The following is a 27817-nucleotide window of genomic DNA, read 5'->3' as shown; positions in this document are numbered from 1 at the left end:
GCTCTGTGGGCACAACTTATTGTGTTCTTCTTCACATCCTCAAAAACTAAACTACGCTGCAACGACGACAAACTGACCCGGCACAGTGAGTACACAACCCACGGTCATGTTATAGTGCTTATTTATTAAATAAATGTGCCTTTCTGGCTCCAAATACTACAGTACCATTTTATCATATTCATTCAACAATGAATTGGTTGCCTGCTTGACCAGGGCAAGTAGAATGCCACGTTGGGATAGTAAATCTACTAACTCACTTTTATTTTTACCCACAACTGTTAAAAAAGAATGAACACATAATTTTTTCTGCAGCTCATGATTGAATGCATTTAACATAAATGTCAGTATATGGGTGCTCTGCAGTTGCATCGTCGGATGATTTGACCACGGAGATGAGAGTGACGGCTGGCTTGACCGCACGTTACTGTAATACGATAACGTTTCCTGACCATGACAGAGTTAGAATGCAGCTTTAGCCGTGATGTCTAGCTCTGCTTTGTGTTTCCATACATTACTGCATGTGTAGTGTTTACCTCTTTGGATTTATCATGTGAGGGTGCAGGTCGGATCCACGCTGACCCTCCGCTGTTTTCTACTTTTTCGTTTCGGCTCGCTGTGGTTTGTTTTGGTTGACGGATACGGAACGGATATGACGTCACGTTACTCAGACTACAAGAACAAAAGCGATAACTTCCTTCTTCCTCGGCATAGACTCAAATGAAGCAAATATATAGATTCTGGCATTAAAAAATCATTTTCAAAAATCAAAAAAAAAAAAAAAAGGTACAGGTAAATCGATTTTTTGCAGTAGCGATCAGGTCGTAAGAAAATGGTGGCGAGTAAACAGTTTATGAGCTGAAACGCAAGCAAGCATTTCAATTATTCTGTAAACAGATGTTTAGGTGGTAACTAAATAACTTTATTTCTCTTTCAACCTTGACAAAGGCAGAGCAGACCAGATCTACTCCTTCCCTTCTTACCTTTCACAATAAAAGTGTGACACGTAACAACTTTTTTTGCGTTCTGACAAGATCTTACGACACGTTTTACGGACCAGTTTTTTTCCAGCAAACCCCAGCCTTGATGCTGGTCTATATGATCTGCCATACATGTGAAATTTGTTCTGTAGTCTGTACTTGACAGGGTATCCACGAAGCACAATGGCCCCCGGTTAGGTTGACTCGTCTATAGTTCACCTCAACTTTAGCTACTTTTCCCTGAATGCTCTCTCTGGGATTTTACTTAACTTCTTTCTGTTTTCATCTGCTTGCTTTGACTTTTTTTAAAGAATTATAATTGGGCACTGTTGCTGATTTTGTCCTGATGATGATCGTCTTTTCTCTGAGCCCATTTAAGGCATGATCACGCTCAGAAAGAGCAACCTGTGACGGCATGAGACGATCAAATGGTTATATTTACAGAGATGATTTGTCCTGGCAGTTTGTTTGCGGGTGTGTCGGTGAAAATAATACCGGGAGAGGCCAGAGCATTGTGAAAGGATCCTCTTGAGCTGATGTGGCAGCTGTTAGCTCTGTCTGAATCCCTGAGCAATGCGTTGAGGTGGGCCAAATGTATTGTGAGAATGGTTGCCATGCCAATTTGTTGACATCATAGTTCGGTTTGGATCTGTCTTTGGGCTTCACTAACGCCGCTAGCTACAAGTTGACAGTGCAGTAAAAGAGATGATTCATTGTTTTCAGTTGTGATGTTGGGAAATAATTCTTGAAGTCTGGTGATATTCTGTATTTCTCTTCATGTTCAGACTCAAACCAACAGTGAACATATCTCCAAACAAGTATTGTGTGTGCATCAAAGCCGGATATCTTAGCCCTCTTTTCAGATATTTTTTGGACATTTTCACATATTTTTCAGACATTTTTCACAATAAGTTTCACATATTTTACTAATAATTATATTTTTCATATGTACACTATGTGAAAATGTAGTGGAAAAAAATCTGGATAATATGTGAAAAATATGAGCAAAATATTTGAAAAATACTAGTGAAAAATGTCAAAAAAAGATTTGAAACATGTTAAAAATATTAGTAATATATATGAAAAATATTAGTGAAAAATGTCAGAAAAATATGTGAAACATATGTGAAAAATATTAGTAAAGTATGTGAAAAATCTGTAAAATATGTAAAAAATATTAGTAAAATATTTGAAAAATGTTTGAAACATATGTGAAAAATATTTGTAAAATATTTGTGAAAAATATCCAAAAAAGATGTGAAATATATTTGAAAATATTAGTTAAAAATATCGGGAAAAGATACGAAAAATAGCCGAAAAACAAGAAAAATGTCTGGAAAAATATTAGCAAAATATGTCAATGAGTCTCACTGTGTCACTGGGTGACATGGTCGTTCATCACCATGAACACACACACCGTCCTGCTGCCATCATTATACTCACTGGAGCACCACATGTTGATTAATCCGCCGCTTAAAATAGTCCCTAACAAAGTCACTATTTCCTCCTGTTTGTTTGATTAAAAACTACAGCGAGCAGCTGTTTTAGTAAATTATTGATGAAATTATATATATTTGTGTTTTTAAAGATTCACGTCTTCAGTAGGAAATAATGGGCTTGGAGCTGAGAGACACAGACAGGAAGTCAGACAGTATTGAGAGACGGACTAACATGGTGTTGGATTTGATGACAATAAGAAAAATATAAAGAAAAACACCGAACTTATGCTTTAATCATTTGAAACAAATCTTCCAAATTTTTCTTAACACCGGGTCTGATGACAGCACACCAACACTGTTTGTTTTCCTGTATTATATGTTAGAAAATATATCACCAGTATACCCACAACAGAGTGTAAACATCCTATAGTTTATCACTGAAACAACAAGCCACTGTAAAAAGTGAGGATAATCTATCAATTATTTTTTATGCTTTTACGGCAACAGTTTTCGGGTTGTCCGTCCGTCCCATTCTCATGAACACGATATCTCAGGAACGCCGGGAGGGAATTTATTCAAATTTGGTACAAACGTCCACTTGGACTCAATGATGAACTGATCAGAATTTGGTGGTCAAAGGTCACTCTGACCTCACAAGACACCAATTCATATGCTAATTATGACAATGGACGTGGCATGGATTTAAACTGCAACTTGACTGGAGGCATACAACCATGAGGCGGTAATTCTAGTTTATCATTTATATTTATATGGCAGAATCTACTTCACATTTTATAATAAATGAATAATATTGTGAGGGACACAGACAAGATGCAGTTATTTTACCAGTGAACTGCAGCTGTATTTTAGTTCACTTGTTGTTTGGGAGCCTGTATTATTGTTGAGGGAAAGACACAGAGGCTTGAGAAGAGGCTGACAGGAAGCAGTTGATTTCACATTTGTCAGATTGAAGTTGTTATTTTATTGTGTACTTAGAACAACCTCCATAGGTTCATTGATTTTATCTAAGCTGTTCTTGTCTTGGAAAAGATTTACGGCACTTTTATTGGAAATGGAATCTGGCTCTGGAGATGATGTCAAGTTGTTGTTCTTTATACAACAAGTACAACATTAGGAGCTTTAACCTTTACAAAGAGATGTAACACCAGACCTACTGGAATCACTGAAAGAATCTGAGATGATTCGGGCTACTGTTAAAGCATTCACAACTAAGTGTGTGTTTTCTGAAAGCTCTGATATATCGAGTTCAGTTGAGACATACGATGATGCTTTTAAAAATGGTGAAGTGTGGTAATTACTCGCTCTTCTTGTCTCGTAGAATGACAATAGTCAGGTTTCCATCTAAATGCAGCACAAATGTTAACCGAACTTTTCGAAAATCTGCATTTTGCCTTTGTCTGTATAAATGCTATATATAAATTGCCTCACCTATAAAGAACGTGTGTTGCATGTGTTCTTGTGTTCAGATGTCTCGGTTCCTGGATTTGGCGGAGTTTGGCGAAGCTGCCCGCTTCCTTCGTCTCACAAACTTGGAGCAGCTGGCTGCGGTAGCCCAGGCTTATGACGGTATATATACTTATATTTATACCTCTATCTATGTGGGTTTATCATATACTGCATGTGTACATAAAGTGAATAAAAAAATGGTGTAATTTTATTCTCCCAGGTACGAAGCGTGTTTGGATGCCTGATGATATCGAAGCGTACGTCGAAGTGGAAGTTAAAGAGCTGAACGGAGACAAGACCACTGTGGAGACCAAGGACGGACGGGTTCGCTACTCTTAATTATACTCAATTAGGCTGTCTTTAAAATATTATCAATTCATTAATTATTTAGTCACCATTTTTCACCATTTCATGACATTTTATTATTATTTATTAATTTTATTATCATTTATTTATTATTATTTTTTATTATATTATTTCTTTCCTAAGAATTGTGACCAAGATATGTACTAGACGGGACATTTCTCTGATGGTCAAACTGTTTCTAAACATCTCTGTAACTTACCTCTGCGTTATGTTTCAGTTTCTGATAGCCAAAGAAAACGACCTCCAGCCAACGAACCCGTCCAAGTTTGACATGTACGAGGACATGGCCATGTTGACACACCTCAACGAAGCCTCGGTCTTCTTCAACCTGAGGAGGAGATACAGCATGTGGATGATCTATGTTAGTGTTTATTCTAGTGCACACTAAACACCAGAGGGCATGGCAAACATTTTGTTTTGATGATTGTAAGAAAGACATACAAATGATCTGTTTTTTCTCTAATCTTTGCTTTCTGACGTGTGCGTCTGTGTGTCAGACCTACTCCGGTCTGTTCTGTGTGACAGTCAACCCGTACAAATGGCTGCCAGTCTACTCTGCTCAGGTGGTCACAGCATATAAAGGGAGGCGTCGTTTAGAAACACCGCCCCACATCTACGCCGTCGCTGACAACGCCTACACTGACCTGCTGCAGAGTGAGTCACCTGTAACCTCTGACCTCTAAAATTAACCCTACAGTATCAGGTTATCCTGACCTCAAACAGCCGTCCAGGTGTGTCGTCCATGCTACAAGTCTGCTAGCATGAGGCGCTGACAAGTCACTATTCAAATGTCCGTACCATACACTGTATATAAAGATGAACGACATGACAGCTCCCCTCTGCTACATACATATTTCCCAAAATGTTGAATTAGTACTTTAAAATAGAGGACCAAAGAAGGCTAAAATGAAAAGCATTCACACTGGAAAAAGTTTATGGGACGTTTGAGTAAATAAGTAATATTTCCTCTACTGTTCATTCACGTGGCTTCGTGTTCCTCCACAGATCGGGAGAACCAGTCAATGTTGATCACGTAAGTCACAACTGCTTTACCGTTACAGGTTGTAGATTTTGCATTTCTGCCAATTAATATAACATCAAAATGAAAAATACTGATGGAAATATGAATTTGATTAGCAAGAAATGTCAAATTGAAGCTGTATGCGCTATAAATAACAATTTGTACGTCTTAAACAGAGAGTGTTGTTGTTATTTAATCACACTCCCTGTACATTAATCCAAAACTATTTGCATGATATGAGTGTGCAGTGTTTCCAGGGTGCGGTAGTCGTGTTCTTTGAAAGCACTTTTTAAAAGAAATTGTTTTTGTGAAACTGTTTTTACCTGTAATTTTCGGTGACAATCCTTCTCTGTCTGTTGTGTCATCGTGTCAGCGGTGAGTCAGGCGCAGGGAAAACTGTCAACACCAAGAGGGTGATACAGTACTTTGCCATCATCGCTGCTCTGGGGGAAAAAGTAAAAAAAGGAGTGAGTCCTCTCAACATGTTATCTGCATCTTTATTGGCATCTTGTTTATAAATGAGCGCTCTTGAGAATACTGTGATTTTACTGTGTTTCTATGTGTCCATCAGTCACATGTGAGTGCAGCCTTTGTTGCTGCTGCCCCAGTCTACAGCAGTACATTGCGCAGTACAAGTACCTCATACAACCCCACTGAGAAACATCACAACTATCACTTCAACTTCTTCTTCTCTCCATTTATTAAGGGAAATTTAGAGGACCAGATCATTGAAGCTAATCCGGCTATGGAGGCGTTCGGCAACGCCAAAACCGTCCGCAACGACAACTCCTCCCGCTTTGTGAGTTTAATAAATTCATCATGATGATGGCCGAGGCTGGAGCTGAGGAGGATGTGTTGTGTTACAAAGAGGATGTGTTTGTGTTTCTCAGGGAAAGTTCATCAGAATTCATTTTGGGCCGACAGGAAAGCTGGCGTCTGCTGACATCAACATCTGTGAGTTTTTTTTACACTTAAATCTAAGCTGTGTTTGACATTATTTTGTTTTTTAGAAAATTACAAAACACAAGTAAATTGTTTTCTATTCATTTGTATTAAATATTATTAAAGTACTACAGTAGAGTAGAGAAAGTATTTATGTATGTATTTTATCAGATCTTCTAGAAAAGTCCAGAGTTGTGGTCCAGCAGCCAGCAGAGAGAAGCTTCCACATCTACTACCAGATCCTGTCCAGTTACAAGCCAGAACTACAAGGTAGTTTCTCAGCTTGTCTCGAAGTGAATGAAACTTTCTGCTAATTTCATGGGAGAAAAGTAAAACTCTAAATAATTGCATGCAACAGAACTCTCTGGGTGTCTGAGTGGCATCATATCATGACCTGTCTACTGTCAGGGTTTGACTGTGATCAAATTAAGAACTATTATTTTAATGGTATAATGTTCTCCTGTTCTGCAGACATGCTGCTGGTGACCACCAACCCCAACGACTACCACTTCTGCTCTCAGGGTGTGACCACAGTGGAAGGCATGAACGACGCAGAGGAGCTAAAGCTCACTGATGTAAGAAACACACTCCTCACCCCCCAAAACACACACACACTGTTCTCTAATGACATGTCAACTATAATATGTGTGTGTGCAGCATGCCATGGACACGCTGGGCTTCACTCCAGAGGAGAAGTACGGCTGCTATAAACTCGTTGGAGCCATCATGCACTTTGGTAACATGAAGTTCAAGAAGAGGCAGAGAGAGGAGCAGGCCGAGGCCGACGGCACAGAGAGTAAGACACGTTTAAATCAAAGGTCAAATCTGACACCTCATTATTTTAACCTCCTGAGCCCTATAGCCCTATCCCTCTGAAAAAACGCCTAAAATAACAATCGGGACTAGCTCCTCAACCATAAGGCTTATAAGCATATATCCGGTATATAAGCATATATCTCGTGAAACATATATCTAGTCTGGTATTAATGAGCATTAATGGCAGATGAGATGAGATGTATGTGTTGTGTGTTGAGGTGAGGATAAAGCAGCCTATCTGATGGGCATCAGCTCTGCGGACCTGCTGAAGGGTCTGCTGAACCCCCGTGTCAAAGTCGGAAACGAGTACATCATCAAAGGACAGACTGTAGAACAGGTAACCCATCAATCAATCAATCAATCAATCAATCAATCAATCAATCAATCATGACCTATTGTGTCTCTTCTGTCTGTACTACATTATGCTACAACATTGAACATGAAAAAACATGTATCTTTGCTATCAATGAACCTGACTGGCTGTCTAATGTGTGTGTAGGTCACCTTTTCAGCGGCAGCCCTGGCCAAAGCCACCTATGACCGGATGTTTAAGTGGTTGGTGAGTCGTATCAACTCATCCTTATACACCGCTCTGCCTCGTCAGTACTTCATTGGAGTCCTCGACATCGCCGGCTTCGAGATCTTTGAGGTAAAGAGGAGAGAGTGACGGAGACATCTAGTCAAGATCCAAAAGATTCAAAAGATCCAAAAGGTTCAAAAGATCCAAAAGATACAAGAGATCTAAAAGATTAGAAAGATTCAAAGGATGAAAAAGGTCCAAAAGGTCCAAAAGATGCAAAAGGTCCAAATGGTCCAAAAGGTCCAAAGGATCCAAAAGATCAAAAAGGTCCATAGATCCAAAAGATGCAAAAGGTCCAAATGGTCCAAAAGGTCCAAAAGATCCAAAAGATGCAAAGGATCCAAAAGGTCTAAAAGCTTGGCTAGAAGTTTCCACCTCCCTCTGTTCTTTGTGCTAAGCTATGCTAAAAGCATAAATAACCTTTTGAGACCTTTCAATTTCACTGTTTTTAGACTAAGAAAATGAAGGAAAAAAAACAAATACATTAATTAATTAAACCCATGATTAATAAATACATCAGTTGAACCACTCTTGGTGGAGGAAACAAAGCTCTTAAGGTGATTTCAGACAGCGAGTGGTTGTTTTTAATGGAATTATGATATTAGATAGGAAAACTAAAGCTATGTTAATGTTGTCAAACTGCTAGCCATTTCCTCCATTTTAAGCAACAACCACTGTTTAGCTGCGTAATGACATTACGGTGGGTAGATAGCAGCAGCCTGCTGTACAAACTGGAAGGATTGGAGGTAGCTGGTGGCGGCGTTTTAAAATACAGAACACAAATGAAATTTAACATGATCAAATATCAAAATTAACTGAAAATGATCTATGGGGGGGCGGTGGGTGGGGGTTGTTTGGAAATATGATTCCATTATGTCTTAAATCTTTGATACTGCCCTTCCTGCCTGTGATACACAACTACAAACCTGTTGTTTATCTCTTTCTGCAGTTCAATAACTTTGAGCAGCTTTGCATCAACTACACCAACGAGAAGCTGCAGCAGTATTTCAACCACCACATGTTCATCCTGGAGCAGGAGGAGTACAAGTGTGAGGGGATCGAGTGGACCTTCATAGACTTTGGGTTGGACTTACAGGCCTGCATAGACCTCATAGAGAGGGTGTGTGTTTATACTTGTATTATTTATCATAGAGGTAGAGATCAGTCAAAAGTTTAACCAATGGTGTATTAGTTCTATTAGATGGGAGAGGTTCTGCATGGTCAAAGATACAATCAACGCTTAATGTGGATATTTTTCAGCCCATGGGTATTCTGTCCATCATGGAGGAGGAGTGTATGTTCCCCAAGGCCACGGACAACAGCTTTAAAACCAAACTCTACGACAACCACCTGGGGAAGTCGCCCAACTTCCAGCGGCCGCGGCCGGATAAGAAGCGCAAATATGAGACGCACTTTGAGTTGGTTCACTATGCTGGAGTGGTGAGTATCAGATCACATATTTCCTGAACTGTTGTTGCTCATGTTAGAGGTCAATCCGGTGCCAATTGGAATTAGTGGTGGCGGCTGTAGTTCAGGGGTTAGAGCGGGTCGACCTTTAACCACAAGGTTGGCGGTTCGATCACTGGTTCCTACAGTCTGCATATCAAAGTGTCCTTGAGCGAGACACTGAACCCCACGTTGCTTTACAGCAGCCCACTGCTCCTAAAGATGGGTTAAATGCAGAGGTCAAATTTCATGTATGTACCTGTATATGATGATGAATGTAATACAATTGAAGTTTAAGCTCTGACAGATTTGATTGCTGGTTCCCAATCACAAAAGGTAGTTGTGAAAGAAATAAGGCAAATACAGTATGTTCATTTCACTGTTTTTACACAACATGGTATTTGAAAGGAAAATGGAAACACTGAAATAAAGTAGAGCAGTGTCATTTACAACGTGTCTAATAACACAATAACGTAACTAATGATGGATTAAATTGCTGGACATGCAGTTTTTACAGTTTTGTTGCGACTAATGTTGTTAGGAACAGCTACAAAGAGGTGGAAAAGGAGACTGAAAATGTGTTTTATGGATATTTATTTCTGCTTTTGTACCACCCCAGGTATTTTTGGGTCTAAGAAATACATTTAATACATTTGTAAAGACACCATTACAGAAGTTGACCATGCTTAGGATAAAACTGTGGACAAAGTCTTTCTGAGACACAAGTCCTTTGATTCCTGTAATACAGTATTTCTGAGGCCGTATTTTTATTTTATTTTACGCAAATGTTAAAATGTAGGTCTGAGTCCATAACTGCATACACTAAGACTTGGCATGGTTTGTGATTCTAGCATTAGGGATTCAAGGTGAGCACTGACTTTAAATCATTCTTCTTTAGCACAAAAACAATTATTTCTGTTTTATATTTGTTTAACTAGAAGAAACTTGGCAAATCCAATCACTGGTTTTATGGGACCATAGTAAGCAGTTATGTAAATCTTTGAGTCATGGGCAAAAAATATAGTATAAATATATTAATATAGTACAGAACCTGTAGATCGTGAAAAGAAGAGGCCCGAGAATGGAGCCTTGGGGAACTCCACGCCAATTTTTTTTTGGTGAGATGTGTACTAATCGACAAAAAGGAGCCTATGGGATAATGTGATTCAAATAGACACCTCTGTGTGAACTTATCCAAGGTTGATGTCACATTGGAGAATTATTTTAAAAATCAATTCATAGTCACAGTTGTTCTGCATGTATTTCACTGTAGGTTCCCTACAATATCACAGGATGGCTGGATAAGAACAGAGATCCTCTGAATGAGACGGTGGTGACTCTGTTCCAGAAATCCTCCCACAAACTAATGGCCAGTCTGTTTGAGGACTACATCAGCTCTGATATGGGTAACTAGACAAACCATAGATATGTTATACGTAGATGCCGCATTGGCCTTTGGATTGTACATCAATGTTGCCGCCGTATTGGGGAGGTCAGGACTGGCCTGTAAACTAGGGCTGATAATAGATTAAAATATTGAATCGTGATTAATCGCAAATTATTCACACATTTTTTTATCTGTTCATAATGTACCTTAAAGGGCGATTTGTCAAGTATTTAAGACTCTTATCAACATGGGAGTGGGCAAATATGCTGCTTAATGCAAATGTATGTATATATTATTATCTTAGTCACAAGTTTGGAGCATTATTTAACCTCCTTCGTGTCAAGCTAGTATGACATGGTTGGTACCAATGGATTCCTTAGGTTTTTCTAGTTTCATACGATACCAGTATTTTAGCTATAAAGCTGAGCCCGCCTAAAAAACAACCTAAAATTGCAAGTTGCGTTAATGCGTTAAAGAAATTAGTAGCGTTAAAGCGAATTTGCGTTAACGCGTGATTATTCCGTTCTCTTTGACAGTCCCACTGTAAACACATACAAGTGATTGGGGGAGCTGCTTCCAATGAGTCGTGTTTATATTCAAGCGTTTATAATGTACGTATAGTACTTTAAGTTAGATTCCCCCCACAAAGGGAAAAAGGTTCACTAATGTTACGTTACTGCTTCCGATTCATGGATCACCGAGCTAGCTAGCGTTTGTTATTGTTAGCTAATCATAAATAGTAGATCATAAATCCTTGAATATAATAAGGACTCGTTGATATCGGTTGAGAAATGTAAATGTTACAGTGCTTTTTATCCATAAAAACAGCAGCTCCCTCGTTCACTTATATGTGTCTACAGGCCAGTTCTGACCTCCCCAATATGGTGGCGACGCTGAGGAATCGCAGCAACGGGCTGAAGTGGCCAATGCGGTATCTACGTATCTATGTCACAAACAACCACTAAAGTTTAAAGAACTTAAAGTCTGACAAACAAACAGAGCTGCACAATTTTAAAGGAATATAAGAAAGAAATACAAGTGAGTGTGGTGACAGTGTGTGTATAGTTAAAAAGTATTGTTTGTTCTACTGTTTCAGCCTGTGATCATGAAGGCAAACACCGGAAGAGGAAAGCAGCTTCCTTCCAGACAGTTTCACAGTTACACAAGGTGAGTTAGCCAGTTGTTCATACCTGAGATTCTGACAGATGCTGCGGGACGATTTGTACAGAGACTCTTGACACGCCCTAAAGATGGTGTCCAACTCTGTGTGTGTTTAAATGCAGGAGAATCTAAAGAAGCTGATGGCTCACCTCCGCAGCACTCAGCCTCACTTTGTCCGCTGCATCATCCCCAACGACACCAAGAGTCCAGGTAACCAAACAACAGCAGCACCACCAGCCAGTGGCCAACTGTGGGGTCTAAGAAGTGAAGCCAATGCAATAATATTTATATAACAAAGTAGTTCTGATTCACACAAACCACGTCCATAGAGCCAAGCCACAGTAATTGTGATTGATCGATTGGCCTTGCTATTATTAACTTAGATCAAATTAAGAAAAATATATAGTTTCTCTAAGTGTAACAAATGCAAAGTAAAACTAACGTAACATCAATGTGTCCCACGAAGTAGATTGAATCTAAAATAAAAAAATATTCTCGACGCTGTCATCAGAGATGCTTCAAGTGTCCTTACTGTATGTGTTCTCCAGGTATGATGGATGCCTTCCTGGTCCTCCACCAGTTGAGGTGTAACGGAGTCCTCGAGGGGATCAGGATCTGCAGGAAGGGCTTTCCAAACCGCATCCTGTACGCTGAGTTCAAACAACGGTCAGTCCCAAACTGCACCAGAGACACATAAGCTTACATTTCAGTTGTTTTTGGGGGGCATTAATATCTCAAGCTTTAAAAGAACTCTAGTACTCTTCAATAATAATAATAATACTTCTTTCTCAGTTATCGCATCTTGAATCCTGCTGCGATTCCAGAGGACACGTATGTGGACAGCAGGAAGGCTGTGGAGAAACTACTAGGCTCTCTGGACATTGACCACAACCAGTACAAGTTCGGACACACTAAGGTACAACACAAATACTGTGACTAATACTACCAGGGTCTAAGGATAGAGGGTGTCGTATGTTGCACAGATTGTAAACTTTTGAAGCAAATGCAAGACTTTACTACTGCTGTTTGGAAAGATGAAGATTAGGTAGTGTACTTCTCTGATGTCCTCTCCTCTCAGGTGTTTTTTAAGGCGGGACTGCTGGGTCTGTTGGAGGACATGAGGGACACCCGTCTGGCTGAGATCCTCACCATCGTTCAGGCCATGGCCAGAGGGAAGCTGATGAGGATGCAACGAGATAAGATGATGCTAGAAAGGTCAATATGACAACCATCAGTGAATAATCAGCAAAAAGACACAACTGTGTGTATGTCCTCAGTTATGTTGAACGGCTGTTTATCTTAATGTCGGCTGGAAAGAAGGAAAAACTGACTTTAGAATAAATGTCAGCTGGATTATACAGTTCATGATATTTGTTTGTTTTATTGGTAAAAACGCGAGTTTGGTCTTTAATTGTTCCTCTCAGGGACGCTATAATGGTGATCCAGTTCAACCTCAGATCGTACTACATTGTGAGGACTTGGCCGTGGATGATGCTGTTCTATAAGATGCGCCCCCTGCTCAGGAGCGCCCAGGTGGAGAAAGAACTGGCTGCTCTCAAAGAAGAGTTCAAAAAGCTAAAAGTGGCCTTCGACAGGTCTGTTCACCTGTTGGCTGTGTACAGTATTATTTACATGAACTACATGCAGGCAGATTTACATCATACGTCCGCTGTTCTGTGTTTTCTGACACTTTGGTTTGTTGTTGTGATTTTCTCCATCAGGGCAGAGGTCAAGCGTTGTGAGGCGGAGGAGCGGCAGGTGGTTTTGGTTCAGGAGAAAAACGACCTTGCTCTGCAGCTCCAAGCTGTAAGTTAAACTGATTCTTAAAGGAACAATCCCAGATTTATGAATGTCCTCTTGAACCCATTTAAATCTGCTATTTATATGCAAACAGTGTCTGTATCTCTTATCTGGTCATTAAGACATTTGTCTGAAATTATTTTCTCAAAACAGAAACTTATCTCTAGTTTTTAAATATAAGGTTTGACCTAAGATACTGTATCTATTGTTATTTATTTAGAACAGGTAAGCCTTATTGGGGAACAACATTTTGTACTTCTTTAATCTCTTATTAAATTATTGTTTTCTTTAATATCTTTAACATTTGTCATATTTTTTTCCGTTTCACTCATCCAGGAGCAGGACAACCTGACGGATGCAGAGGTGCGCTGCAACCAGCTGATTCAGTCCAAGATCTCTCTGGAGTCGAAGCTGAAGGAGATGCAGGAACGTCTGGAGGATGAGGAGGAGGTGACGGCCTCGCTGACGTCCCAGAAACGTCAGCTGGAGGAGGAGGTGATATCACTGAAGAAAGACGTGGACGACCTGGAGATGACTCTGGCTAAAGTGGAGAAAGAGAGACATGGAGTGGAGAACAAGGTGTGTTAACGGAAAACCGTGTATCACTGCAGTCTGTCTTTGGTTGAGAGTTCTAGTCTGGTGATGGGTGGAACTGATGAGTGTTTTTTTTTCTTTCCGTCCAGGTGAAGAACCTGTCCCATGAGATGTGTGCTCTGGATGAAACCATAGCGTCTCTGACCAGAGAGAAAGCCGCCCTGACAGAAGCTCATCAGCAGGCTCTGAGTGACCTTCAGGCGCAGGAGGACAAGGTCAACATGCTGGTCAAGGCGAAAGCTCGGCTGGAGCAGCAGGTGGACAATGTAAGAAAAGACCTCACTGAAGTGTCAAAATGTATAAATATTAAGATAAGCAAACTGCCTGTCCTCTCTAGAACCTCCGCAAGGACCACTACAACCACCTAAAAGACCTCTAGACCAGGGGTTCTCAACCTTTTGCAACTGAAGGCACACTTGTGATTGTCAAAACATTTCCGAGGCACACCTTCCCAAATAAATGAGTAAAAAACCTAACATGTTTATACAACAAATAATAAACTGGGCTGTAGATATGTGTTATGCCACTGTCAGCTGTAATGACCAAAATACATATTCTGCTTACCCTCAGTGAGACACTTGGGCTTGCCTCTGGGAAATAATGAGATCAAGTCGTGGTGGGATGGGTGAGAGGCTGACACGCAGAGTAGCATTCAAAGTTGCTTTCAGTTTGTTCCTTGCCTTTGATTTTGTGACAGTCACAATGGAAAACCCTGACTCACATAAATAGGTGGTGGTGAAAGGCAACAGAAATTTGATTGCCTGTTTTGACAAAGAGGGATATTGACTGGCAGCCAGTATCCAGAATGAAGCAAGGTCTACTTGTGTGAGCTGAAGCTTCAGGCTGCTGTCTGCTGATAGTTCCATCAGTTCATTTTCCAACACAGTGGAGAGAGCTATGTCTTCTGAAACAGGATCCACAGAGAAAGGGTCCAAAATCCAAAGCTTTCCATCTCGTGCATCTTCTGGGAAGTAGTCTGTAAACTTTCCTGACAACTGAGTCAAATGCTGGGTTATAACACTGGATATGTTGACATGAGGAGTGGCTTCCAAAGTTTCACTGAGGAGTGAAAACACGTCAAATCGTCCCTCCTTGACTCTTCTGTTCCACAGAATAAGTTTTTTCTTGAAGCCCTCAATTTTGTCTGAAACCAAAAACCCTGTGCTGTTTCTGCCTTGCATTGATATATTGAGCTGATAACTGGTCAAATATATCTGATAAGTAGGCCAGTGTTGCACAAAAGTTACCATCAGCGTAATGCTCAGCAAGAGGGGAGTGCTGCTCTTCCAGAAATGTGTGCACTTCTTCTCTCAGTTCAAAAAGGCGATTAAGCACACGTCCCCTTGAAAGCCACCTTACTTCACCGTGGTACAACAGCTGCAAATGATCTGCATCAAGTCTTTCACACAAAGCAGCAAAACACCTTGAGTTGAGTGCATTTTTCTTAATATAGTTAACAGTTTTCACAGCCACGTTCATGACTTCATGCAGTTCTGGTGACATCTGCTTTGTAGCTAGACTTTCCCGATGTAAGAAACAGTGCGTCCTCTCCTGGATCTGTTTTACAACACCACGATGTCTTCCCGTCATTGATGCAGCGCCGTCTGTGCAAACACCTGTACAGTATTTCCAATCAAGACCTTTTTCGGTGAAGTAATCATCAAGGCAGCGCATTACATTAACTGCCGTTGTTCTTGTTGGAAGCTCCTTGCAAAACAATAGATCCTCATGAAGATTACTGTCCTTGCAGTATCTTACAAAAACGAACAATAAAGCGGCATTGCTAACGTCAGTCGACTCGTGCAGCTGTATGGCAAAGTATGGGCTTGCCTTTATTCCTTCCAGAAGTTGGCATTCGATGTCATCACTCATGTCAATAGTTCTTCTGCTCACGGTGTCACTGGAGAGTGGTATTGACTGCATTTTGGTTGCACCGGCTTCCCCCAGTAACTCTCGGCACATATCCACAGCGCTTGGCAAAATAAGCTCCTCTGCAATCGTAAAGGGTTTCTTGCTACGAGCTACACGAGCAGCAACCATGTAGCTAGCTTTCAAAGTGGCTTTTGACTGAGTAGTTAATGTTGTGATGACTTTCTGTTGTGCCTGAAGCCCGTCTCTTTTCCTTAGGAAATATTCTTTTGGCTTCTCGACACATCCTGGGTGCTTTGTGTTTAAGTGTCTCTGGAGCTTCGATGGGTTTAGCGCCTCATTTGACAACATTTCGCCACATTCAACACATGGTGCCTTGGGCTCAGCATCAATGCCTGCCATTACGAATCCAAACTTAATGTATTCAGGGTCATATTTCCTCATCACACGCTTTGGAGCTTTTACTGGCGCAGGGTTGTCTCCCACATCACTTTTTCGCTTTAAAAAACGATCCATTTTGTCTCACTGCATCCGAGAACGTTAGCTAGCTAACAGTGGCAAACACGTTTGTCTCTACCTGATGATGTTTGGTGTTTTACACAAGGCCTATTGAAGGAGGTTGGGTCACACTTAATCAACACGTCTTCGGGGTACCGCACATGCGCAGTAATATCTGCTCTGCACTCGCCGAAATTGAGCCGATCGCAACGCACGACCGCAGCTCCAGTTACACTGCGCATGTGTTATACCCAATACAAGACCCGTGTCCGCCCGTGTCTCAGCCTCCTTCAATAGGCTTTGGTTTTGCAGCAGCTGGCATCTTACCTGCTTTAGGTTTTACCTGTTCACTTTGCTAAATAATAATAAAAAAATAATCTAGTACCACTGCCTCCGCGGCACACTAGATGGCGCTCTGCGGCACACCGGTGTGCCGCGGCACACTGGTTGAGAACCCCTGCTCTAGACAACCCAAAGCCCTTAGGACCCTTAAAACCTCTTCATTGACCATAAGGACAACTTAAAGGACCTCTAGAACCTCTTACATGACCATTAGAACCTCCTAAAGGACCACTACAACCACCTAAAAGACCCCGAGATAACCTAAAGCCCTTAGGACCCTTAGAACCTCTTCAATGACCAGAAGGACCACCTAAAGGACCTCTAGAACCTCTTTTATGACCACTAGAACCTCCTAAAGGACCACTACAACTACTTGACTGACCACAATGACCAACATAAGGACCTCTACACCATTTTTAATGACCAATTGAATTTCCTCAAGGACCACTACGACGTTATAAAGCACCACTCCAAAAACTCCTAAAGCCCTTAGGACCCTTAGAACCCCCTCAGTGACGACAAGGACCACCTAAAAGATCCCTAGAATCTCTTACATGACCACGAGAACCTCCTAAAGGATCAGTACAACCACCTAAAAGACCCCTGGACAACCTAAATCCCTTAAAAACCTTAGAACCTCCTCAGTGACCATAAGGACCCCCTAATGGACCTTTGCAACCTCTTTATGACTTTAAACTCCTGAAGGACCACGAAACCCACTAAAGGCCCCCTCGAACCTCCTTAATGACCATCAAAACTTCCTAAAGGATTTAATTAACGGATGGGGCACTCTGTTCTATGAGTTTGTCTCTGGTGTCTGACAGCCCTCCCCCCCTCTCTTCCCTACAGGTAGAAGGTTCCCTGGAGCAGGAGAAGAAGGTGCGGTTGGATCTGGAACGAACCAAACGGAAGCTGGAGGGGGATCTGAAGCTGTCCATGGACTCAGTGAAGGACCTGGAGAACCAGAAGGGAGAGCTGGAGGAGAGAATGAAAAAGTAAGAAAACATCAACGTCTGGAGCTGGTAGTTTTTAACGTTTATTTAACCAATGTTTACAAGACAATTTCTCTACAAGGACTAAACTTGTTATAAAGTTTAGTGTGAACATAGAACTGATAATCACTGAATAACAATTATGTACTAGCATTGATATAACGTAACTTTCCTACTCTCCATAAAGAAAAGACTTTGAGTCGGGTCAGCTTCAATCCAAACTGGAGGACGAACAGAGCGTGGTTACTAACCTTCAGAAGAGGATCAAGGAGCTCCAGGTTGGTCCGACTGATCCAGAATAGAACTTGTTTAGCTTCCCGATGTTCCCCCTTCATCACTGTGTGCTGTGATCGCTCCCTCAGACTCGTATCGAGGAGCTGGAGGAGGCGCTGGAAGCGGAGCGGGCGTGGCGCTCCAAAGCTGAGCGTCAGAGGAACGACATCACCAGAGAGCTGGAGGACCTTGGAGAGAAACTGGAGGAGGCAGGAGGAGCATCTGCTGCTCAGATCGCTCTCAACAGGTCATCATCTGCATTAAAGCTGCACTAATTCATAGTTTTCCTTTAGCGCCACAAGCAGGTTGACAATCTTGTTTCAGAGTGAAATCTCTCAAATTGATTGCCATAAAATTTGGTTCACACATTCATGTTCTCCTCAGGATGAATTTTAATAACTTTGGTGATCTGAAGGTGTGTTTATCTTAACAGAGTAATGTTCCCTGCAACAGTTCGTATGATATCTTACGAAAAAGTTATTCCTCCTTTTTTGTTCGTTTTCCTACGAATGTCCAGTAACATGTGTCAATTTCTGCTCGTTTAATCCCTACAGTCTTTTCAAAATAAACATCCGTCTTCACATGAAACAAATTCCTTAGGTTTAGGCAACAAAACTACTTAGCTAGGTTTAGGCAACAAAACTACTTAGTAAGGTTTAGACAACAAAACTACTGAGTTAGGCTTAGACAACAACACTACTTAGTTAGGTTTAGGCAACAAAACTACTTAGGCTTAGGTAACAAAACTACTTAGTTAGGTTTAGGCAACACAGGTTCCCTGTGACTACGAATTGTAAATAACTTCATGTCAAACAGGAAGAGGGAGGCAGACTTCCTGAAGATGCGGCGGGAGCTGGAGGAGGCGGGGCTTCACCACGAGGCGACAGCCGCCAATCTGAGGAAGAAGCACTCGGACACGGTGACGGAGCTCAGCGAGCAGATCGACGCTCTGCAAAGAACCAAACAGAAACTGGAGAAGGAGAAGGTTGAGTTCAGACTAGAGGCTGATGACCTGGCTTCTAACGTGGAGCAGCTGACCAGGACAAAGGTAAGTCCACCTTAAAAAGACCAATTTCATCATGCTTTCATCAGCTTTCTGTTAAAAACCTGTAGTCTCCAACACAACTCTGGTGGCATCACTATGACAGTGGACTAGATCCAATCATCAGCTGATATGGCTGCTTGTATGTGTGTGTTTTTAGGGAGCTGTGGAGAAGATGTGCAGGGTTTATGAAGACCAGCTGAATGAAAGCAGGTGTAAAGCAGAAGAGCTGCAGAGACAGCTGAACGACGTTTCTGCTCAGAAAGCACGAGCGCTCACAGAGACTGGTACAACACACAAATACATACAGATAAATGTGTCCTTTTGTTCATATCCAGCATTTGTAGATGTGCACATTTATATTCTAGCCTATATTACAATTATCAACACATAGCATGAATGCATTTCTTCATACCTGAGGGTAAAGAATGTATCTGAAATGTAATTCTCAGTTCATAAACATCTAATGAAGGCGGCTCTACTTACCCACTCTAAACTTGTTCTCTGTGTGGTTCTTCTAGCCGAGTACAGCCGTCGCCTGGAGGAGCGGGAGGCTATGATTGGTCAACTCACGCGCTCCAAAGCGGGGGTTTTCCAAAACTCTGAAGACCTGAAGAGGCAGCTGGAGGAGGAGAGCAAAGTAACACTGAACCCTTATAAGTCTGATCCATCATTTCAATACTTTCTGGTTGTCCCACCTATGATTTGGGACACATTTCATGCCAACAAATTTAAGTTGATTTGAAAAAGCCAACTCTCTCTGACGAAGGTGTGTTGCCGGATAAGAGCACCAGGTATGTGGTTGAAAGTAAATACATGTGTGTCTCTGTGTGTCTCAGGCCCGTGTGGCGCTGGCTCACGCGGTGCACATGTCCCATCATGACAGCAGTCTGCTCAGAGAGCAGCTGGAGGAGGAGATGGAGTCCAAAGCTGAACTGCAGAGGGAGCTGTCTAAAGCCAACGGCCAGGTGGTTCAGTGGAGAGCCAAGTACGAGACTGACGCTGTGATGAGAATAGAGGAGCTGGAAGACGCAAAGTAAGAAAACCTGATAATACAACTACTACTGCAGCCAGTATGCTTTTTGATGGGGATGAAGGGGGCATGCCCCTTGTTAACCTGCCATCCCCCCTCTCCATCTTCTAGTAGCAGAGAGAGTGCAGGCGCAGAGGGGATGTTTAGTTGAATATGTTAGTCTTGTCTGCCTGAGTCATTGATCCTTTATCTGATGGAGGTTTGCGCCAGTTAGAAGCTATGGCCCCGACCATGGCTCTGAAATACGAGCAAGTTAGAATCTATGGCCCCGACCATGGCTCCGATATATCAATAAGTTAGAATCTATGGCCCCGACCATGGCTCTGAAATATCAGTAAGTTAGAATCTATGGCCTCGACCACGGCTCTGAAATATCAGTAAGTTAAATCAATGTCCCCGACCATGGCTCCGATATATCAATAAGTTAGAATCTATGGCCCCGACCATGGCTCTGAAATATCAGTTAGTTAGAATCTATGGCCCCGACCACGGCTCTGAAATATCAGTTAGTTAGAATCTATGGCTCTATGAGCACATTCATCCTCACCAGGTGATAAACTGGTGAGCTAAAGCAAATTTTTGTGCTTCAAGTAAAAAAAATTTCCACCTGTGCAGCTAAGTAGATGAGTTTTTTTTATCTTAACTGCACAATCCGGTTTGTCTGTATGTTTGTTTGTAGGAAGAAGTTGGTCATTAAACTGCAGACAGTTGAGGAATATGCGGAGACGTCTCAGGCCAAATGTTCCTCACTGGAGAAATCCAAACTCAGTCTGCAGACAGAGATTGAAGACCTCTTGGTTGACCTGGAGCGAACCAACACTGCTGCTCTGGCTCTGGAAAGGAGGCAACGCAACTTCGACAAGGTCAGCAACACCAGCCATAACTCTCAACACAGTCGTATACAATGTAGAAAATGTACTACAATACTCACCAACTGTCCTGTAGATGTGGAAGGTGGCAATAAAATAATCTCAGCCTCAAGTTTGTGCGTTGGTTTGTGCTTTGTTCGTTTGTTTGATGCAGTTGTTGAGTGACTGGAAGCTGAAGTTTGACGAGAGTCAGACGGACCTGGAGTCGTCGCAGAGAGAGTCCCGCAGTCTGAGCACCGAGCTCTTCAAACTGAAGAACTGCTACGAACAAGCTCTGGACCATCTGGAGACAGTCAAACGAGAAAACAAGAACCTGCAAGGTACACTCTCCCTCGCTCTCTTCGTCTTCTTCCCTTAAGATCTGACATCTTCATTGACTTTTTACGTAATCGCATGTAAATGCACCATAAGAGGGGCTTGCGGGACTGAAAGCAAAAAAGCTGACGTCAAATTAACTTTTAGGAACATTTGACACTGTCCTTTATTAATCTTCCAGGAAGCAAAACCAGAACAAAGAACTTTACAGCATCTCATTGTTTGGGAAATAGTTTCAGACTGTTTCACAACTGACATCAGACCAAAGTCTTTTTGTCTTTTGGCACCTCTAAAACACTTTGACTAACCTTGTGTATCAGTCTTGATACCAATAGATCAAGAGTCTGGCTATACAAGACTTTAATGGACCTAAATGAATATTGTGATTGATTAACGAATTGATTGAGCGACTGTGTTTGACTCCAGAGGAGATACTGGACCTGACGGATCACATCAGTCAGGGAGGGAAGACCATCTTTGAGCTGGAGAGAGTGAAGAAGATCCTCGACATGGAGAAATGCGATATCAGAGCATCTCTGGAGGAAGCAGAGGTAACTGACTCAGCTGCTGTAGAAACCTGTCAACTCTTTTCCAAATAAACCGTTTACTGAACCTACTGTCTACCCACCAGGGTTCTCTGGAGCATGAAGAGAGTAAGACCCTGAGATTTCAGATGGAGCTGCAGCAGATTAGGACTGAGATTGGGCGCAAGATTGCTGAGAAAGAAGAAGAGATCGACAACCTCAGGTACCAGATATAGCTGGGTATAGTGTAGCTGAAGAACGCCAGTCAATCAAAAGCCAGTGCAAAGGCCTTTACACACCGGGGGCGCGACGAATAAACAAAAAACGTCAGAACTCATCAAGACTATTCATACCGGCAGCAATGCAAGGCAGAGGATCAACTACCAGGATCCTGTTGACCCAGAGCAGCGTCTGGCAGTCTGTCTGAGCTAAACTGTTGTACAGCCTAAACTACTGTAAGCTATTTTAGTTTCCTGTTAGCTAAATGCTCTGAGTGAATTTGCCTCTGGTTAACAGTTTCGCAGTGTATATTTCTAGGGCTTTTATTGTGAAAGGTAAGAATGGAAGGAGTGGATCTGGTCTGCGCTACCTTTGTCAAGGTTGAAAGGAGCAATGAAGTTAACCATCCTGGTTCGGACTATGGAGCCTCCGTGTTGTTGAACACTATAGTTTATGTTTAGAAAATGCCGTTCTGCACAACGTGATTGGTTGATGCCTTTATTTGAGGTGCAAAAGCTCAGAAAAAATCTACCTCATTCTGAGAAAACATTTACATTGCTTTTGCGCTGCGTAATATTCACGTTCTGTGTGAAAGTCAAACACGTTTCGAGTGGGTGTTGGCCTTCGCCAGGGTTGTCCCTTGTCGCCGATCCCGTTTGTGATTTTTATGGACAGGATATCAAGGTGCAGCCGGGGGGGAGGAGAGTGTCCGGTTTAGGGACCTCAGAATTGCATCTCTGCTCTTTGCAGATGATGTGGTTCTGTTGGCTTCATCAGACCGTGACGTTCAGCACGCACTGGGGCGGTTTGCAACCGAGTGTGAAGCGATCGGGATGAGAGTCAGTACCTCCAAGTCTGAGGCCGTGGTTCTCTGACGGAAAACAGAGGATTGCGCCCTTCGAGTTGGGAGTGAGTCACTTCCCCAAGCGAGGGAGTTCAAGTATCTCGGGGTCTTGTTCACGAGTGAGGGTAAAATGGAGTGGATGATGGACAGGCGGTTCGGTACGGCGTCTGCAGTTATGTAGGCGCTGTACCGGACCGTTGTGGTAGAGAAAGACCTGAGAAGGCAAAGCTCTCTATTTATTTGTCCATCTATATTCCAACCCTCACCTATACCTAAAGATCGCGGATACAAGCAGCCGAAATTAGCTTCCTTCGTAGGGTGGTTGGGCTCAACCTTAGAGATAGGGTGAGGAGCTCAGACATCCGGAGGAAGCTCGGAGTAGAGCCGTTGCTCCTTCAAAATGCCCTCCTGTGTGTAAAGGCCTTTTATACCAGAAAACAAAACTTTAAACCTTCAAACTAACCAGTTCAAAAAACTAACAAACGCAGGTTACACATTTAAAACCGTATAAAATATGCAGTACAAAAAAAATAATGGATGCATAGTGCATGCATTTGAGTAGTAACACTAGTGCTGTCCACCAGGCGGGGCCACCAGCGCTCCCTGGACACCATGCAAGCCAGTTTGGAGGCGGAGATTCGTAGTCGCAGTGAGGCGGTCCGTCTGAAGAAGAAGATGGAGTCGGACCTGAACGAGATGGAGCTTCAGCTTGGATACGCCAGCAGACAGGCAGCCGAGGGCCAGAGGCTCATCAGACACCTTCAGTCACAGGTAGTCCCATCTGATCTGAATCCATCTAAGATATTAACCCAATAAACTTGATCATGCTGCTCACGCTGCACAGCTGTAAATCAGAGCTGTTTATCAGTTTGTTTTGTAGTTTTTTCTGCTGCTTAAATCTTTCTATAAATCCAAACAGTTGCTCTTCTCATGCGATGTGGCAAAATGTTTGAACAGACGTCACTGTGTTCGGTCCTCTCTCAGGTTAAAGAGCAACAGCTGGATCTGGAGGATAAAGTCCAGCTGTCCCATCAGCTCAGAGAACAGATAGTCCTGTTAGAGCGCCGTTGTTCCCTGATGACGGCGGAGGAGGAGGAGCTGCGTTCGATCCTGGAACAAACCGACCGCGGCCGCAAGATAGCCGAACACGAGCTGGTGGAGGTCACGGAGAGAGTTAACATGCTCTCTACACAGGTACACACACTACTGATTCACTGACTGACTGATTCAGTGATTGATTGATTCATTGATTGATTGATTGATTACCTGACTGTTTCCTGTGTTTCAGAACTCAGGTCTGTATAATCACAAGAAGAAGCTGGAGGCCGACATTTCTCTGCTGGCAGGAGAAGTGGACGAGGCCACACAGGAGAGTCGCAGTGCTGAAGAGAAAGCCAAGAAGGCCCTCACTGATGTCAGTCCTGACCTCTGACCTCTGAGTTGTACTACTGTGTTTTCTTGTGTTTTCTCTGGTCCTCCCTTCTTCCTCTCATCTGTTCTCCTTGTTGTTGTAAAGTTGTTAAGTCGTACTGCCGTGAGGGAACTCACCTGATTCCTGTGTATACACATACATACCTGTGTCTATATATATATACAGTATATACCTGTGTTTCACCAGGCGGCTCTGATGGCGGAGGAGCTGAAGAAGGAGCAGGACAGCGGTGCTGTGATGGAGAGAATGAAGAAGAACATGGTGTCCACGGTGAAAGGTACAAAACAACCTATGGTGATGGTTGATGAGACAGTTCACCTGTTGTTCCCGTAGGTGAGTTGCTTGTTGATGATAACAGTGTCTCTCTGTCACAGACCTGCAGGTCAAACTGGACGAGACGGAGCAGATGGCGCTGAAAGGAGGAAAGAAACTGCTTTCTAAACTGGAGACAAGAGTGAGTGATTTATGTTTTAAGGATGGGGTCACTGTTGCAGTAGCATTAGGCGTCAGAAGTAAGGTGCTACAGAAAGAAAAACGGACTTGATGAGACCAAGCAGCAGGAAGTTAACCTGTGTTGATGCTGTGTGTGCAGGTGAGGGAGCTGCAGACGGAGCTGACGCTGGAGCAGAAGAGGAGCGAGGAGTATCACAAAGGAGTCCGTCGCTACGAGAAGAGAGTCAAAGAGCTGACGTACCAGGTTCTGATTACCTCACATCATCCAGCTGCAGATTCACACAGATGTTCTGTTTTCTTATTGGTTGTCTTTGTGTTCCTGCAGTCAGAAGAGGACAGGAAGACTCTGCTGAGGATGCAGGAGCTCATCGATAAGCTTCAGACCAAAGTCAAGAGCTACAAGAGACAAGCTGATAACGCTGTGAGTCTTTAGTGCTTATACATTGCTACGTTAAAGGAGACGACACAGGTCACAAACACATGTCAGAGCTATGATCAATATCTTTATAATAATCACGTGTTGGGTGTCTCTGGTCAACGTATCCTCATACAAAACAAAAAGTTATTCCTCATTTTTTGTGCATTCTCCCACGAATGTCCAGCAACAACTCACCAACATTGCTAACTTGTATGTAATAATAATATGTCAATGTTGTGTTCACAACTTGTTTCCGTTCTGCTGCCCTCTCGAGGCCAAAAAGAAATGTGGTTATTGAAGGTTTAAAGTTGAATGTGTTATTCCTCTGTGTGTCCACCAGGAGGAGCAGGTGAGCTGCAGCACGCAGCGTTTCAGGAAAGTCCAACACGAGCTGGACGACGCCGAGGAGAGAGCCGACATCGCAGAGACGACCGTCAACAAGATACGGATTCGAACCCGCGAACAGACCAGCAAGGTCGTCATGGTGAGTCGCACTCACGCGCTTGTTGTTGTTGTTTTGTATCTGTACAGAAAAAAAATTCTAATCTGCTGTTTGTGTGTCTCTGCAGATCGTTGAGTGAAGCTCTGCTGCCTCTTCAAACACCGTCAGGGCGGTTCTGGTGTGACGTTTCTAATGTTTGATTGCTGTGTTTCAATCTGATGTGTTTGTGCTGTATAGTCCAGGATCATAGGGGGGGACATGTGAATCTGCATCTGCTGTAATGTAACCATGTCAATATGTTTCTATTTTTCTCCACTGTAAAGCATTGTGAACTGGTTTGTACAGGAAGTAGACGACGGCAGCGAGTATGTACAAGAGCTGGTATATAGCAGAGCAGTGCAGTACTTAACGGTACAGGTTTGTAGTGCTGAACGACTAGGTTGCCGATTTATGTTTTTGCCCGTGGGTGCCCAAATTTTGTGAATCTCACCAAGGTGATGATTGTCACAAAAGTCAGGAAATGTTGTAAATGCCTCAATCTGGTGCACTTTGAGAGCAAAGTGAAGAGGCTAGATCTATGAAGAACTTGACGGGTCAGGTGGGTTGCCGACAGGAGCACTATGGAGCCAAGATCCACCTTTACACTCGCGCCTTTCTAAGCTGACCTAGAGCCGGTTGCGGCCCGGCGATGGCCAGCCAGCGCCAGGGAGCAAGGCCACATTCAAGTACCATGGGCCCTGGGGTTACAACTTTTTCACGGCCCTCCTATCTCACATAATGCACGCATAACCAGGAGAACCTCCTTCTCTCACGGCAGTGTGTTCATACAGCTACAGTAAGCTAAGCTGCTTAAAGCTAAACTTTATCACACAGTACTGAGTGAGTTTGTAACATTATTTAGCTTCGATCACGATAGTTAACTTGGTAAAATATAAATGAAGGCTGGGAAGAAGCGGGAGCATTCGTCAGAGTTGGACGCGAAGTACGAGGATGTGGCTATTTCCTGGAAGCCGTACACTCATGAAAAAGTTTCAGTGGAAAATATTCCTTTGTTCATTTTTTTGCCCCCGTATGCCACCGGGTTGGCCACCCGATTCCTGCTTCTTTTATTCTTCATTTTGAGTGATAACTTTCCTGATTGTTGCGGAAAAAATGTTGAGAAATGAGCATGTTTTTGGAGCTGAGAAAGCTGAGTACAAAATAATTTATAGATAAATGGGTCAATAATTGATTTATGACTGCAGCATAGATTGACGGCGGCTACTTTTATGTACAGTATGTCACATACGGTACATTATATTAAACCTGCATTAAGTGATGTTTTTGATATTAACATGAATTCAAATGACTGTGTGTAATGTTAAAGTGTCTCTCATAGTGCTGAACACACTGACAATAGTCACCAACTCTGCAGCTCTACGCAGTCTTTAGCTTCTTTTAGCTCCTAGCTACTGCGTGGTTGAGTCCATCAGGCTCTCACCACCCCACCATATAAAACTGTAGGCAGCTGACGGATTTTCTGCCCCCTAGTGGTCAAAAATCCTTCAGTGCTGCTTAAATGTGATCTTGCTCACAGTTTTGAAAAAGCACAACCACAATTAAGACAATGCCAGAGTCCTGATAAACCCGGTGCCTGCATTCATACTGTATGTTTGACTATTTATGTGTGGGGTTTTACTGTAGTCGATGTTTTGACTGAAATCTTCAGTGTAGTAAAAAATTAAAAATAAATACCTGTTGGTGTTTGATGTCTAGTTTGTTAACTTCTTCTTCTACATCACAAAACACCTGCCAGCCTGTGACACACAAACCATAAAGGTCTCCAACAAAATCAACGTTGACAATGACTCTATACAGTATATAGAAGTCCCGCCCCTTCTGGTGGACCACCATGGGACCTTATTTCGGAAAAAATATGAACGGTAGTCAACGGCAAATAATATTTTGATCACGTTTGAATTGTGACATGAATTAAACCAACACATTCTCACTCCCAACTCGACAATATGCGCTCATTACATGCATAGTGTCCTTTCAAAATAAACTTCACTTGACAAACATCACATGTGTGATTAATGGTACAATTCAAACGGGATCAAAACTATATGTCTCTCTACGTTGACCAACATTCAAAGGACCTGTATGTAACATTTAGGGGGATCTATTGGCAGAAATGGAATATAATATTCATAACTATGTTTTCATTAGTGTATAATCACATGATAATAAGAATCGCTGTGTTTTCGTTACCTTAGA

The 27817-nt window shown here is 42.4% G+C and overlaps 1 protein-coding gene and 1 long non-coding RNA gene across 2 annotated transcripts; one reads left to right on the top strand and one right to left on the bottom strand.

Annotated features, from left to right (window-relative positions):
* Window positions 1-27817, top strand: LOC119489790 (myosin-7B-like). The gene is made up of 46 exons (XM_037772635.1): window positions 1-85; window positions 3904-4003; window positions 4104-4207; window positions 4467-4610; window positions 4747-4903; window positions 5255-5282; window positions 5644-5737; window positions 5977-6069; window positions 6161-6224; window positions 6384-6482; window positions 6684-6787; window positions 6870-7008; window positions 7247-7365; window positions 7528-7677; window positions 8558-8728; window positions 8869-9048; window positions 10328-10460; window positions 11538-11608; window positions 11725-11812; window positions 12151-12268; window positions 12395-12518; window positions 12681-12817; window positions 13027-13197; window positions 13324-13408; window positions 13739-13981; window positions 14086-14262; window positions 17555-17700; window positions 17885-17975; window positions 18060-18217; window positions 18787-19018; window positions 19173-19299; window positions 19534-19652; window positions 19852-20048; window positions 20725-20908; window positions 21069-21234; window positions 21656-21780; window positions 21861-21976; window positions 23401-23587; window positions 23801-24010; window positions 24105-24230; window positions 24435-24525; window positions 24623-24702; window positions 24841-24945; window positions 25027-25122; window positions 25460-25603; window positions 25689-27817. Exons 2-46 carry the CDS (start codon window positions 3904-3906, stop codon window positions 25698-25700), a joined length of 5805 nt encoding a protein of 1934 aa, XP_037628563.1. The 5' UTR covers window positions 1-85; the 3' UTR covers window positions 25701-27817.
* On the bottom strand, window positions 4461-12276 carry LOC119489837. Its single transcript, XR_005207266.1, has 5 exons — window positions 12135-12276; window positions 11752-11859; window positions 7533-7670; window positions 5594-5713; window positions 4461-4577 (listed from the first exon to the last, which is right to left on the bottom strand). It is a non-coding gene; the product is annotated as an uncharacterized LOC119489837 (long non-coding RNA).

The sequence above is a fragment of the Sebastes umbrosus genome, chromosome 6, assembly GCF_015220745.1.
Source record: "Sebastes umbrosus isolate fSebUmb1 chromosome 6, fSebUmb1.pri, whole genome shotgun sequence".
NCBI classification, from domain to species: Eukaryota; Metazoa; Chordata; class Actinopteri; order Perciformes; family Sebastidae; genus Sebastes; species Sebastes umbrosus.
Note: the sequence above shows the minus strand (reverse complement) of the source record. Positions and strands in the feature narration are given on the sequence as shown.

Coding starts and splice junctions, on each gene's coding strand:
- LOC119489790 (XM_037772635.1), top strand. CDS start 3,904: ATGTCTCGGTTCCTGGATTTGGCGGAGTTTGGCGAAGCTGCCCGCTTC. Junction 14,263..17,554: donor TGGAGCAGCAGGTGGACAAT/GTAAGAAAAGAC, acceptor TCTTCCCTACAG/GTAGAAGGTTCCCTGGAGCA. Junction 24,703..24,840: donor TTTCTAAACTGGAGACAAGA/GTGAGTGATTTA, acceptor CTGTGTGTGCAG/GTGAGGGAGCTGCAGACGGA.